Source organism: Scomber japonicus, chromosome 17 (genome assembly GCF_027409825.1).
Source record: "Scomber japonicus isolate fScoJap1 chromosome 17, fScoJap1.pri, whole genome shotgun sequence".
NCBI classification, from domain to species: Eukaryota; Metazoa; Chordata; class Actinopteri; order Scombriformes; family Scombridae; genus Scomber; species Scomber japonicus.
Genome location: NC_070594.1, coordinates 7279573 through 7294321, shown reverse-complemented (window position 1 = coordinate 7294321; position 14749 = coordinate 7279573). Strand labels below are relative to the sequence as shown.

General features: G+C 42.2%; 1 protein-coding gene across 1 annotated transcript in view; it reads left to right on the top strand.

Moving 5' to 3' along the window:
* The window catches only part of col12a1b (collagen, type XII, alpha 1b), a 214510-nt gene that overhangs the window by 64448 nt on the left and 135313 nt on the right, over positions 1 to 14749 (top strand). The window contains exons 22-25 of the mRNA XM_053337464.1: positions 3786 to 3921; positions 7094 to 7239; positions 8215 to 8344; positions 12114 to 12250. Of these exons, the coding sequence (XP_053193439.1) occupies positions 3786 to 3921; positions 7094 to 7239; positions 8215 to 8344; positions 12114 to 12250 (549 nt within the window). The remainder of the gene's footprint in view (positions 1 to 3785; positions 3922 to 7093; positions 7240 to 8214; positions 8345 to 12113; positions 12251 to 14749) is intronic.

Here is a 14749-nt window from a genome sequence, read left to right as displayed (position 1 = left end):
TCCAGAGCTAAACTTCTAAACCTCTAAACCTCCCCTGTGTCCTTTAAGACGGGGGTTTAAGTCCGCTTGAGAACTTTGCCTCATCTCATTTTAAATGTCATTACCAGTTTTCTGAAACAATAAAAACTCAAACTCAGAAACTCAGAAACTCACAAACTCAGAAACTCAGAAACTCAGCTTTATACATTTCTTTTTTTTTAAGCAGAGCATATGTTTATACTTGTCTGATTGACCTGCTCTATTTCTTCCTTCCTTCTTTCCTTTCCTTCCTTCTTTCTTCTTTCCTTTCCTCCCTTCCTTCCTTCCTCCCTCCTTTCCTTCATTATTCCTTCCTCCCTTCCTTCTTTCCTCCCTCCCTTCCTTCTTTCCTCCCTCCCTCCTTCTCTCTTTCTTTCCTCTGTCCTTCTTTCCTACCTTTCTTCCTTCCTTCTCTCCTTTCCTTCCTCCTTCCTTCTTCCTTCTTTCCTCCTTCCTTCCTCCCTCCTTTCCTCCCTCCCTCCTTCTCTCTTTCTTTCCTCTGTCCTTCTTTCCTACCTTTCTTCCTTCCTTCTTTCCTTTCTTTCCTTCTTCCTTCTTTCCTTTCCTTCCTTCCTCCCTCCTTCCTTCCTTCCTCCCTCCTTTCCTTCCTTATTCCCTTCTCCCTTCCTTCCTCCTTTCCTCCCTCCCTCCTTCTCTCTTTCTTTCCTCTGTCCTTCTTTCCTACCTTTCTTCCTTCCTTCTTTCCTTTCCTTCCTTCTTCCTTCCCTCCCTCCTTCCTTCTTTCCTTTCCTCCCCTTCCTCCCTTCCTTCCTTCCTTCCTCCCTCCTTCCTTCCGTCCTTCCTCCTTTCCTTCCTTATTCCTTCCTCCCTCCTTTCCTTCCTTCTTTCTTTTCCTCCCTTCCTTCCTTCCTCCCTTCTTTCCTTCCTTCTTTCCTTTCCTTTCCTCTCCTTTCCTTTCCTTCCTTCTTTCCTTCCTTCTTTCCTTTCCTTTCCTTTCTTTTCCTTTCCTTTCCTTTCCTTTCCTCCCTCCCTTCCTTCCTTCCTCCCTCCTTTCCTTCCTTCCTCCTTCCTTCCTTCCTTCCTCCCTCCGTTCCTTCCTTCTTCCTTCCTCCCTTCCTTCCTCCCTTCCTTCTTTTTTTTCTTTTTTTTTAAAGGAGAGCATATGTTTGTACTTGTCTGATTGGTGAGAACATTTTCTTCTCAAACCTGCTCTCTACCTCCTCGATCAGCACAGAAGTCCTTTTTTTTCTTCTTCTTCTTCTTTCTTTACAGACCGCAGTTATTTTGCTTTTTCTGATTTCACAATAGTTGAATAGAGATTTCCTCTAAAATGAGATTTTCTCCCTTTTTTGAAAAGAACAAAAACTTGGCAGACCTTATCCTGCTACTTACTTCCCAAAAACTTATCAGGACCATTGTTTCAATAGCAGAAGCTCTTTTAGCTCCTCGGTTAATAAAACTTGACACTCTCAGAGAACGGACTACACATCTGTACATGGGATATATTTTTTTGGTATTGTGGAATGAATACCTCAGATATATTTTTAACTTTTAGAGGTTAGAGGATGAGATGAGATATATAGTGTTTTATTTTTGTCTCCTAAGGGAAATATTTCTTGGCTTCTGCATCAAAAAGCATTAATCTGAAGGCATTCTTAGATACTGAGCAAACATCCTTACAGTCAGAATATAAACTAAAGGAAAGCAACACACACACACACACACACACACACACACACACACACACACACACACACACACACACACACACACACACACACACACACACACACACACACACACACACACACACACTTCCTTTCTCCCTCCTTCTCTCTTTCTTTCCTCTGTCCTTCTTTCCTACCTTCCTTCCTCCTTCCTTTCCTTCCTTCCCTCCTTTCCTTCCTTATTCCTTCCTTCCTCCCTTCCTTCTTTCCTCCCTCCCTCCTTCTCTCTTTCTTTCCTCTGTCCTTCTTTCCTACATTTCTTCCTTCCCTCTTTCCTCTGTCCTTCTTTCCTACCTTCCATCTTTCCATCTCTCCTTCCTTATTCCTTTCTCCCTTCCTTCTTTCCTCCCTCCCTCCTTCTTTCTTTTTTCCTACCTTTCTTCCTTCCTTCTTTCCTTTCCTCCTTTCTTCCTTCCCTCCTTCCTCCTTCCCTCTTCCCTCCTTTCCTTCCTTCTTCCTTCTTTCCTTTCCTCCCTTCCTTCCTTCCTTCCTCCCTTCCTCCCTCCTTTCCTTCTCTCTTCCTTTCTTCCTTCCCTCCTTCCTTTTTCCCTCCTTTCCTTCCTTCTTCCTTCCTTCCTCCCTCCTTTCCTTCCTTCCTTGACTCGAGGACAACAGGAGGGTTAAAACGCCATGCTCCTTCATTATAAACACACACACACACACACACACACACACACACACACACACACACACACACACACTCACGCCAAAACCAGAAAACCAGCGAAACCATTGATTATAACCACATCTGTGACTTTTCAGATGATTTTATTCTTGAGGATTTTCTTAGTATTAATCATTCACGACTGACCCAAAAAACAAAATATATCTTTTATGGTTTAAAAGGTTTTGATAGTAATGCCAACACAGTGCCAAGGTTTCAATATGATACCTAAATAATCACTTTCTGATACCTAACTTATGTGTCTAAAACACAAGCAACCTTAGAAGAGTTGAATCTTATTAAATATAAAAATCCAAAAGTTGCATATTTTTGTTTTAAATCAGATCAAAAACCAAATAAATGTTAAATGTTAAATATTTAGTGTTTCATTGTTCCACATAGCGGACACATTACTTTACAATTAGAGTATTTAGATGCTTTACTTAACCCTCGTTTGGGTTTTATTTTCCCTTTTTTTTTGATGTGTGTGTTGTTGATTGAAAAATGATATTTGAAAAACTCAAACAGCGTTCCTGTTATTCTGGAAAATCCACAAAGTTTATTATCAACAGGTTTTTTTTTATTTTTATTGGGAAGTGTTTTTCTTCCAAAGCTTAAAAAAAATATGAAAAATATCTACAGCAGTGAACTTGGATTTGGATTATCCTGAGAGTACGAGTGATAAACATCCTTAAAAATAGACATGAGGTCATCTAACCACCTGGAGAATTATATATAAGGTTTAAGAATAGAGTCCAAACTATTTTAAACCCACTTTTTGACATTTGATGGGTTTTATTTTAGATTTAAATCAGATTTTATGAAGCTCTGAGGCCCAAAATGTCATTAACGCTCCTGTTGTCCTCGAGTCAAGGAAGGAAGGAAGGATGGAGGAAGGAAGGAAAGGAGGAAAGGAAAGAAGGAAGGAAAGGAGAGAGGAAGGAAGGATGGAAATAAGAAGGGAGGAAAGGAAAGAAGGAAGAAAAGGAGGGAAGGAATGAAGGAAGGGAGGAAAGGAAAGAAGGAAGAAGGAAGGAAAGGAGGGAAGGAAAGAAGGAGGGATAAAAGGGAGATGGAGGAAGTACAGACGGAAGGAAGGAAGGAAGGAAGAAAGGTAGGAAAGAAGGACAGAGGAAAGAAAGAGAGAAGGAGGGAGGGAGGGAGGAAAAGAAGGAAGGGAGGAAGGAATAAGGAAGGAAAGGAGGGAAGGAATGAATGAAGGAAGGGAGGAAGGAGGGAAGGACAGAAGAAGGGAAGAAAGGGCGATGGAGGAAGTACAGACGGAAGGAAGGAAGTGAGGAAAGAAGAATAAGACGGGGTCAATTTGACCCGGGAGGACGACACAAGGGTTAATAGTTTGGGAGATTCTTTAGTTTCCTTTTTAGACTAATGTCTCGTCCTCTTGTCTTTTACAGTTTCAGATGACGGTCGACGCCACGGTCTTCACCGTAGTGTTGGAGAACTTGACCCCAAAGACCGAGTACATCGTCAACGTCTTCTCCGTCATCAGCGAGCAGCTCAGCGAGCCTCTGAAAGGCACCGAGACCACCTGTAAGTGTCTTTACCTTTTCTTCTTCTTCTCCTTCTATTATTGTTGTTGTTGTTGTTGCTGTGCTTCTCTGTGTCTCTTCCTCTCTGAATCCAACTAGTGAAGGTAGATTAAGGCTTCTCAATTCATCGGAATTTGATCTCAGAACTAATAAAATCGAGGGGAAACGATTTTTTAATAATAATGAGATGAGCGCTCAATAACAAAAGGTTTTATTTTGAAAAGCTTAGTCAGGAAGCCACCGTTAGCATAGAAGCTGAAACACACAGCGAAATGTTTTAACTGTAAATTTCTTCGTTCCTTCCTCCCTACCTTCCTTTTTTCCTTTCTTCGTTTCTTCCTTCCTACCTTCCTTTTTTCCTTTCTTCGTTTCTTCTTTCCTACCTTCCTTTTTTCTTTTCCTCGTTCCTTCCATCCTTCCATCTATCATTCCTTCCTTCCTTCCTTCCTTCCTCCCTTTCTTCCATCTATCCTTCCATCTGTCCTTCCTTCCTTTCTTCCATCCGTCCTTCATACCTTTCTTACTTTTGTTCTTCCTTCTTTCTTTCCTTCTGTCTGTCTGTCTGTCCGTCCTTTTTTTGCCTGTCTTTCCTTCCTTCCTTCCTTCCTTCCTTCCTTCCTCCCTCCCTTCCTCCCTTCCTCCCTTCCCTCCTTTCCTTCCTCCCTTCCTCCCTTCCTTCCCTCCATCTCTTTAATAATCCGGCCCATATGAGCTCAAATTGGTCTTTATGTGGCCCTTGAATGAAAATGAGTTTGACATCTCTGATCTAGACCTTCTCTATGTGAAACTTGACTTCCTCCTTCCCCCCACCCCCACCCTCACAAACCAAATCACCTCTTTCGCCCTATACAAGAGAAGCGCTCCGTTTCCACGCTCGATGGCTTTTTCACAAGACACTAGTTGCCCTTTTGGGTCGACAGCAGGCGTGATTAAAGAGTAAAAACTTTAAAGGCGGGATAGCATCATCGCTCTGCTGGCGGACTTCCTGTTATGGGAAAAACATTCTACTTCTTCCATATGGTATGTGTGTGTGTGTGTGTGTGTGTGTGTGTGTGTGTGTGTGTGTGTGAGATAAACAACTCCATTCACACACACGTCGACAGAGCTTTTTTTTTTTTTCTTCCCTCTGCAAATCTACAACACGTCTCGTTTCTACAATGTATATTTAGTGTCTGATCTGAGGCGGAAAAGTGCTTAAGACAAACACAAACAACGCCCCATGATGCAATGCAGCGAGTTGAAGCTAAAGTGGGAATCACGTTATAAGCTATAAAGACTAAAACAGTTAAAATTTTTATTCATCAGGTCTGCGGTCGTCTTTGAGCATATATCTTAAATAAACTGATATAATTTAACTACGTGTTAAGTGCATGGCTCTAAGTGCTTTTATTTGCTCATTTGTCTCCTTTAATGTGAGAGTGAGTGTGCTTGTTTCCCCCCACTGTCATAAAACAATAACCGATTGTTCTGTTGTCACGGCGATGGCACCAGCAGCAGTTACTGTCATTTTTTAACCCTTAAACAGACAACGTGCACCAGGAGATACAGACTCTTTAACCTCTGTGTTGTCCTCCCGGGTCCTTCCTCTGTCCTTCCTTCCTTCCTTCCTTCATCTGTCCTTCCTTCCTTCCATTGAGCTTCAGCAGTCTGAATGTAAAAACACTGAATTAGAAACTTCACATGTTATATAAGACATCGGGCTCCTGCAGAAATCAGTCAGAAATCAGGTCATTCTTATAACAGAAGCTAAAAAAAAAAAAAAAATCCCATAAACCCAGAAGCCATAACTGGACACAGATACCAAATATGCAGGACATCAAAAGTATTGAACTTTATGATCTCTTTGGGACTTTCTGGGATGCAGTGGATGAAGTATGCAGTGGAAGTTGCTCAGCTGCTTGTTTCATTATCTCTTTTTTTATATCTGTGCCAAAAACCTCCTACATATACCGAATATCAAAAAAGACTTCTGACCCCAAATGTTGCTGTTAGTCTTATAAAAAACCTCCATTTACTCAAACATGGAGGATGTCCAGCTTGGAAGAAGTGACTGATAGAGATAGATAAATTTAAATAATAGAAATAAATAAAAATAAAAGGGTAAAAAAGGAGTAGGACTAGAAAAGCTCATTGCTTCATCCTACACCAAGGATGTCAAACATGTGGCCCGTGGGCCAGATGTGGCCCGCCAAGGGGTTCAATCCGGCCCACTTTCCTTATTCCTCCCTTCCTTCTGTCCTGTCTTTTTTTTCTTCCTTCCTTCCTTCCTGTCTACTCTTCCTTCTCCTTCTTTTCCTTCCTTTTATATGTCCTTCCTCCCTTTCTTCCTCCCTCCCTTCCTTTTCTGTCTACTCTTCCTTCTCCTTCTTTTCCTTCCTTTTATATGTCCTTCCTCCCTTTCTTCCTCCCTTCCTTCCTGTCTACTCTTCCTTCTCCTTCTTTTCCTTCCTTTTATATGTCCTTCCTTCCTTTCTTCCTCCCTCCCTTCCTTTTCTGTCTACTCTTCCTTCTCCTTTTCCTCCCTTTCTTCCTTTCTTCCTCCCTCCCTTCCTTTTCTGTCTACTCTTCCTTCTTCTTTTCCTCCCTTTCTTCCTTCCTCCCTTTCTTCCTCCCTCCCTTCCTTTTCTGTCTACTCTTCCTTCTGCTTTTCCTCCCTTTCTTCCTTTCTTCCCCCCTCCCTTCCTTTTCTGTCTACTCTTCCTTCTCCTTTTCCTCCCTTTCTTCCTTTCTTCCTCCCTCCCTTCCTTTTCTGTCTACTCTTCCTTCTTCTTTTCCTCCCTTTCTTCCTCCCTTCCTTCCTTCCTTCCTTCCATCTTTTTAATGATCCGGCTCACATGAGATTAAATTGGTCTGTATGTGGCCCTTGAATGAAAATGAGTTTGACACCTCTGTCCTACGCCGATTCCAACAGATATTTATTGTTTATTGTATGCCTGAAAGAGGAAAGTAAGAAACAGGAAGAAGAGGAGAAAGAGAAAAAAAGAAGAAAGGGAGGAAGGAAGGAAAAGAATGGAAGGAAAATATATGTTTGTGTATGTGTTGGGTTTTTTGGGTTTTTTTCTCCTATAATTTCTATTTTGCCGTATATTCTATTTTCTCTATTTTAACACGTTCCAAATAAACTAAAACTAAAATAAACCACTCACTGCTGTTCCATGTGTTCTTCCTGTCAGTGCCGCTGCCAGCTGTGAAGTCCATGGATGTGTTCGATGAGACCATGAGCACCATGAAGGTCCGCTGGGTGAGAGTGGAGAAGGCCACGGGCTACATGCTGCGCTACAAGTCCGTCAACGCCTCCGAGCCTCAGCTGGAGAAAGAGGTAAAGATAGTGGTAACCATCAGCTGACTGTTAAACATCATTAAACCTCCTGTCATCCTCCTTCATTCCTTCCTTCCTTCCTTCCTTCCTTCCTTCCTTCCTTCCTTCCGTCCTTCCTTCCTTCCTTCCTTCCTTCCTTCCTCCCTACCTTCTTTCTTACCTTCATTACTTCCTTCCTTCCTCCTTCTCTCTCTTGTTCCTCCCTCTCTCTGTCCTCCCTCCCTCCTTCCTTTGTTCCTTCCTTCTTTCCTCTGTCCTTCTTTCCTCTATCCTTCCTTCCTTCCTTCCTTCTTCCCTACCTTCTTTCCTTCCTTCCTTTCTTCCTTCCGTCTGTCCTTCCTCCCTTCCTCCCTACCATCCTTCTTTCCTTCCTTCCTTCCTTCTTTCCTCTGTCCTTCCTTCCTTCCTTCCTTCCTTCTTTCCTCTGTCCTTCCTTCCTTCCTTCCCTCCTTCCTTCCTTCCTTCCGTCTGTCCTTCCTTCCTTCCTCCCTACCTTCTTTCCTTCCTTCATTCCTTCTGTCCTCCCTCCTTCTCTCTTTCGTTCCTTCCTCTCTCTGTCCTGCCTTCCTTCCTTCCTTCCTTCTTCCTCCTTCCTCCTTCCTTCCTCCCTTCCTTCCTTGCCTCGAGGACAACAGGAGGTTTAATTCAAACCACCACAGCACAGTGTACGTGACATCTTTCTGGTTGTGTGCACATGTTGGGTTAGTGTGTGTCTGCAGAGTAAGATTTGTTAGCCATGACGTGTTAGCGCAGGTATTTTATAAAGCACTAAGTGTGTTGTGTGTAGTTTTCTGAGGTCAGCGGAGAGTCAAGCCTGTTCTCCAGGTGTTGAGTATAAAAAAAAAAAAAAAAAAAAAATCCTCACAACTCCAAAACATCTTGCTGACAAGTCAATGTTTCCTTTCTGCTGTCCAACGTCCACCTGCGTCCTTCTTCTCCTCTCATTTCTTATTTTTCCGCTCCGTCCCGCTGTAGGTGCGTGCCGGAGCCGATTCCAGCGACGTCCAGCTGGTGCAGCTGATACCCAACACGCAGTACTCCATCAATCTGTTCGCTCTGTACGGCGAAGCTGTCAGCGACCCTCTGAACGGGAAAGGAGTCACCTGTAAGTTAACTCAACAACTTCTTTACGTTACATTTATTTAACGGGGGGCAAAGCTCTAATGAAGACAAGTTATCATTGGATTAAACTTCTAAGAGCCAAACTGAACTGAAGCTTTAAAGTTACACTGAAAGACAACTTTTTTTTTTTTTATAGTGGAAAATCCAGAAAAACTCAGTTAAGCATAATCCTCCTTCCTTCCTTCCTTCCTTCCTTCCGTCTGTCATTCCTTCCTCCCTCCTTCTCTCTTTCGTTCCTTCCTCTCTCTGTCCTCCCTTTCTTCTGTCCTTCCTCCCTCCCTCCTTCCTTCGTTCCTTCCTTCTTTCCTCTGTCCTTCTTGCCTTCCTTCCTCCCCTCTGTCCTTCTTTCCTTCCTTCCTCCCTTATTCTTTTCCTTTCTCCCTTCTTTCCTTCTTCCTTCCTACCTCCTTCCTTCTTCCTTCCCTTCTTTCCTTCCTTCTTCCTTCCTTCCTTCTTCCTTCCTCCCTTCCTCCTTTCCTTCCTTCCTCGCTCCTTTCCTTCTTTCTTCCTCCTTCCGTCCTTCCTTCCTTCCTCCCTCCTTCCAAACTGTACGTCAACTGAAGAACTTCTTTAGATTAAATGATCTGAACACTTTTAATTAGAGGCAAACCTTTTCTGAAGACATTTTATCTGATTGGATTAGACTTCTAAGAGCCAAAGAGACAAACTGAACTAAAGCTTTAAAGTTACACTGAAAGAAGGCAACATTTTTTTTTAATAGTGGAATATCCAGAAAAACTTAAAGTTAAGCATCATCTATTCCTCCGCTGTCTAGACGAGAGACAAATGGGAGGAAAAACCAACACAAGTGTCCCACTAAGGTGTCGAAGCTCGAGAACAGCTGCGGTGCCGCTTGCCTAAATCTCTCAACACAATTCCCTCAGTCGATATTCCCTCATGTGGTGTTATCGCCATGGTAACATGGTAAAGCACGGCCCAAGATGTCAATCCAAAAAATGTCCAGTAAGGGTTCAGATCTGGTGGTTTTAAAGATTTCCTTTCGATGCAACTGATCACATCATTTTCATACTCGTCGTCAAGGCAACATATGTCAAGCTTATATCTGTTTGTCGTTAGTGAAACAACGAGTCGGTTGATGTGAGCGAACGCCGAGGCAAGCAACCAATAAAGGGACAATAAATAACCGACAGGCATAAAAGCATCCACCTCATTAAGCAACATAAGCCCGGCCTGGTTCTGATTTAGTTAAAGTGGTTTGGTGTTGTGGCTCGTTGGACGCTGCTTTCATCAGTCGGTCTAATTAGAGCTTTCTAGGCAGTAACAGGAACGGGTACATCACCTTCCTACATAGCTGGTTACCATGGCGTCGAATGACATCAACACAGCTGCACAGGTTGTTGTAAGAATATGTAGAAAAAAAGAAAGAAAAAAAAACTCCCCAACATCCCCCTTTCCTTCCCTCCTTCCTCCCTCCTTTCCTTCCTTCTTCCTTCTTTCCTTTCCTCCCTCCTTTCCTTCCTTATTCCTTCCTCCCTTCCTTCTTTCCTGCCTCCCTCCTTCTCTCTTTCTTTCCTCTGTACTTCTTTCCTACCTTTCTTCCTTCTTTCTTTCCTTTCCTCCCTTCTTCCTTCCTTCCTTCCTTCCTTCCTCCTTCCTTTCTTTCCTCCCTCCCTCCTTCTCTCTTTCTTTCCTCTGTACTTCTTTCCTACCTTTCTTCCTTCCTTCTTTCCTTTCCTCCCTTCCTCCTTCCTGTCCTTCCTGCCTCCTTCCTTCCTTCTTCCTTCCTCCCTTTCTCCTTTTCTTCCTTTCATTCCTTTCCTCCCTTCCTCCCTCCTTCCTTCCTTCCTCCCTCCTTTCCTTCCTTCTTCCTTCCTCCCTTTCTCCCTCCTTTCCTTCCTTCTTTCCTTTCCTTCCTTCTTCCTTCCTCCCTCCCTCCCTCCCTTCCATCCTTCCTTGACTCGAGGACAACAGGAGGGTTAATATAACTGCTGTGTGTCTTCACTCTCACGACAGGAAGTAGCTCAACATGGATATATGATGTCAAGCCGACCAGACAGTGTGTTTTATATTCTTAGTACACAACCTGATAAATGAAAAGATATACGACTCTCGACTAAACTTAACTATAAATCACTCCTTAAATATCCTGTCTGTCATAAGGGTCGGCAAGATGAGCAATGCAAAAATATCTTTAAAAATACTTTTAAAGGTATTTAGGTATTTTATTTTGAAATTTGAAATGACATTTGCACCATTTTTTTTAACTAAAAGTAAGACTGAATGCTTCTGAAAATGTCAAATGGTGTAACCAATGTATTTAAGTGGACTCATACTAATAATTACTTCATTTAAAAATCTAAAATAGTTCCTGATTGACATGATTTCTCCAGATTAAATATAATATTTAGAACAATTGTATTTAATATAAAAAGTTGTATATAAAATATAAAATGTAAGATCATGCCAAACTAGTTGATTTAGTGTTTTATTGAGAATTTAGTGTTTTTTAGCAAGTTGGCAAGATGAGCAATGCAAAAATATCTTAAAAAATAGTTTTAAAAGGTATTTTATTTTGAAATCTGAAATGACATTTGCACCATTTCTTTAACCAAAAGTAAGACTGAATGCTTCTGAAAATGTCAAATGGTGTAACCACAAAAGAATAATGATAAATATTAAATATTTTATCCACCTACAGTGTATTTAAGTGGACTTAAAAAAACTTTAATAGTTACTTAAATACTTAAGTGTTTCCTGATCTCCATGGTTACCCAGATTAAATGTAATATTTAGAACACTAGTATTCCATTAGCTTTATTTAATATAAAAGTTATAATGTAAGATCATGCCAAACTAGTTGATATGGTGTTTTATTGACTATTTACTGTTTTTAAGCAAGTTGAATTATTTGGTACAAAGTTTTTATGGTTACACCACTTAGACATTTTTACCATAATCTTCTAACATATTCTCCTTTCTTCCTTCCTTCCTTCCTCCCTCCCTCCCTTCCTACCTTCCTCCCTCCCTAACTTTCTTTCTTCCTTCCTTCCTTCCTCCCTCCCTTCCTACCTTCCTCCCTCCCTCCCTATATTTCTTTCTTCCTTCCTTCCTTTGTTCCTTCCTTCCTACCTCCCTTCCTTCCAAAGTTTTTATGGTTACACCACTTAGACATTTTTACCATAATCCTCTAATATATTCTCTCAAAATGGATTAAAAGCAGAAATTTGATGCTGGGTCCACAAAAAAAGTTATTCATATGTTTATTTTCACATTTTAACCCTTTTAAATTTGACCCATACACTCGTCACTCTTATTATATTCATATTTATCTCTAGTAATGGCGATACTTCAGTCTTCGGAGTAGCTTTGCCTCAAAGAAATGTTCAGTTGATCCGCCATATTCCCTTCATATCCTTTCTAACCTACTCGATCTTCCAATTTTATTAGGCGAAACGTCTCAGGAAAGGTACAAACTTTAACAGACTTTTATTTTCATGTCAGCAGTCTTTTTATGTTGGGAGTTTATATTTTGGATTGAAAACTAACAGATAGAAAACAGATGAACCAGAAAACAGAAAATCTTAGAGGTGGCAGCACTTTAAAAAGAAGCTGCCGTCTGTCGTCTGTTTTTCCAGCCGTTCGTTAAGCGTTGGCTCTGCTCTTATCAGTCAGCATCTTTTTGAAAAGTCCTAACTGAATTATTGACGGTGATGCTGATGGGTTCAGAAATGTTATTTTTTATTTTGTTGCTTGAGTCGGGATGCTTAAAGTCTTCCCCTGTCCTCCCTCAGTGCCCATTCCTCCTGCTGGAGACCTGAGGATCACTGACGTTACTCACAGCACCATGAAGCTCAACTGGGACGCTTCTCCCGGAGCCGTCCTCAAGTACATCGTCACCTACAAACCAGACGGAGGAGAACTCAAAGAGGTAATACTGGGGTTTTTTCTTTTTTGGGATAAACTAGATGTTCATAATAACTTTAATTGCTTGTTTAATTAATGGAACAAGTCTTGGTTCCAGCGATTAGACAGATCCCACTTCTCCATCTGCGTAGATATAAAACTTATTTTAGTTTCATTTTAACCTTCCTGTCGTCCTCCTGGGTCAAATTGACCCCTTCTGTTTTGACTGTTCCTTTGACCTTCCTTCCTTCCTTCCTTCCTTCCTTCCTTCCTTCCTTCCTTCCTTCCTTCCTTCCTTCCTTCCTCCTTCTCTCTTTCTTTCCTTCCTCCTTCCTTCCTTTTCTTCCTCCCTTCCTTCTTCCCCCCTCTCTTCTTCTCGCTTTCTTTCCTCCCTTCCTTCTTTCCTCTGTCCTTCTTTCCTTCCTTCCTCCCTTCCACTTTTCCTTCCTTCTTTCCTCTCTCCCTCCTTCTCTCTTTCTTTCCTCCCTCCCTTCCTTCTTCCTCCCTCCCTTCCATACTTCCTTCCTTCTTCCTTCCTTCCTTCCTTCCTTCCTCCCTTCCATCCTCCCTTCCTTCTTCCTCCCTTCCTTTCCTTGACTCGAGGACAACAGGAGGGTTAAACTATATTTGTGGCAACGAGACACAACATAAGCCACGAACTTTCAACATGAAGACATTTTTTCTCTCCTTCGCTTTATTTCTCCTTCTCTTCTCGTCTACCAACACGGACTCATCTTGTGCGTCGGCTTTCTGAATGAACAACCAAACATAAACATCCATCATTCATCCATCAGTTTGGCGGACGAGACGGATAATTAAATCAGCTTCAGCGCATTAAACAACTTGACAAAACATCCCTGCTTACGTCAATCCCATCTAATACCTCCGCTGACATCTCACTGTAAGCTGCCGACAAGTTTGCTTACTTTCAGTCTCTGATTCTGCTGCCAGAGCTCGGCCTGCCAGCTGCTACATTTAAAAATCACTTTGACATCTTTTTGACTGCATAACAAGATGACTAATTGTGATTTCAGTTGGGTTTTTAAGCTTCCAGCATCCTTTAAAAACTGTTTTTCTGTTTTATATCTCATGAGTATGTTTGCGGTTTTGGACTGTGTCGGCCGATCAAAACAAGACTTCTGGAGGTATAAACTTCAGCTCTACGAGACTGTTCTCACTATTCTCTGATATTTGTAGACTAAACCATTTTGGGAATCTAATTATGAGATTGATCGATGATGAAAATGATTGTTAGCAGAGTGAGAAGAAATGTTTGCTACAACCATTAACCCTCCTGTTGTCCTCGAGGAAGGGAGGAAGGATGGAAGGAAAGATGGAAGGAAGGGAGTAAGGAAGAAAGAAGGATGGAAGGGAGGAAGAAAGAAGAAAAGGAAGGATGGAAGGAAGGAAGGAGGAAGGAAGGAAGGAAAGAAAGAAAGCTGGAAGGATGGAAGGAAGGAAGGAAGGAAGGAAGGAAGGAAAAAGAAAGCTGGAAGGATGGAAGGAAGTAAGGAAGGAAGGAAGGATAGTTGGAAGGATGGAAGGAAGGAAGGAAGGAAAAAGAAAGCTGGAAGGATGATAGGGAGGAAGAAGGAAGGACAGGAGGAAGGAAGGAAAGGAGGAAGGAAGGATGGAAGGGAGGGAGGAAGAAATAAGGAAAGGAAGAAAGGAAGGAAGGAAAGCTGGAAGGATGGAAGGAAGGAAGGAAAGAAAGAAAGCTGGAAGGATGAAAGGGAGGAAGAAGGAAGGAAAGGAGGGAGGAAGGAAAGGAAGGAAGGAAAGCTGGAAGGAAGGAAAGAAAGAAAGCTGGAAGGATGAAAAGGAGGAAGAAGGAAGGAAAGGAGGAATGAAGGAAGGAAAGGAGGAAGGATGGAAGGAAGGAAAGATGGAAGGATGGAAGGAAAGGAGGAAGGATGGAAGGAAGGAAGGATGGTAGCAGATCCTCCTATTTGCTTTTAAAGGGTGTCAGTTCTCTCTGGTTATGGAAGATTTGTCGTTTGGCTTCTTGAGAGAGTCTGCAGCGAAGGTTTGCGGTCGTATTTGGGTTTGGATCCATGATTTCCGAGCAGCATCCTCCTGTGTCCTTGTTTTGCCGTTCGAACGCTCTCCAACTTCTGAAAGTCTTAAATGGTCTAAATCGGTTTCATGTGTAACAGCAAGGATGCACAGCCGTGACCTTTTTCTCATTTCTGAGTGGCGGCAAAACACGTTTAACCCTCCTGTTGTCCTCAAGTCAAGGAAGGAAGGGAGGGAGGGAGGAAGGAAGGAAGAGGGAAGGAAAGGAGGAAGGAAGAAGGAAGGAAAGGAGGAAGGAAGGAAAGGAGGGAGGAAAGGAAAGGAGGAAGGAATGAAGGAAGGGAAGAAAGGAAAGAGGGAAGAAGGAAGGAAAGGTGGGAGTAAGGGAGGAAAGGAAAGAAGGAAGAAGGAAGGAAAGGAGGGAGGAAGGGAGGAAAGGAAAGAAGGAAGGAAGGAAAGAAGGAAGAAGGAAGGAAAGGAGGGAGGAAGGAAGAAGGAAGGAAGAAAG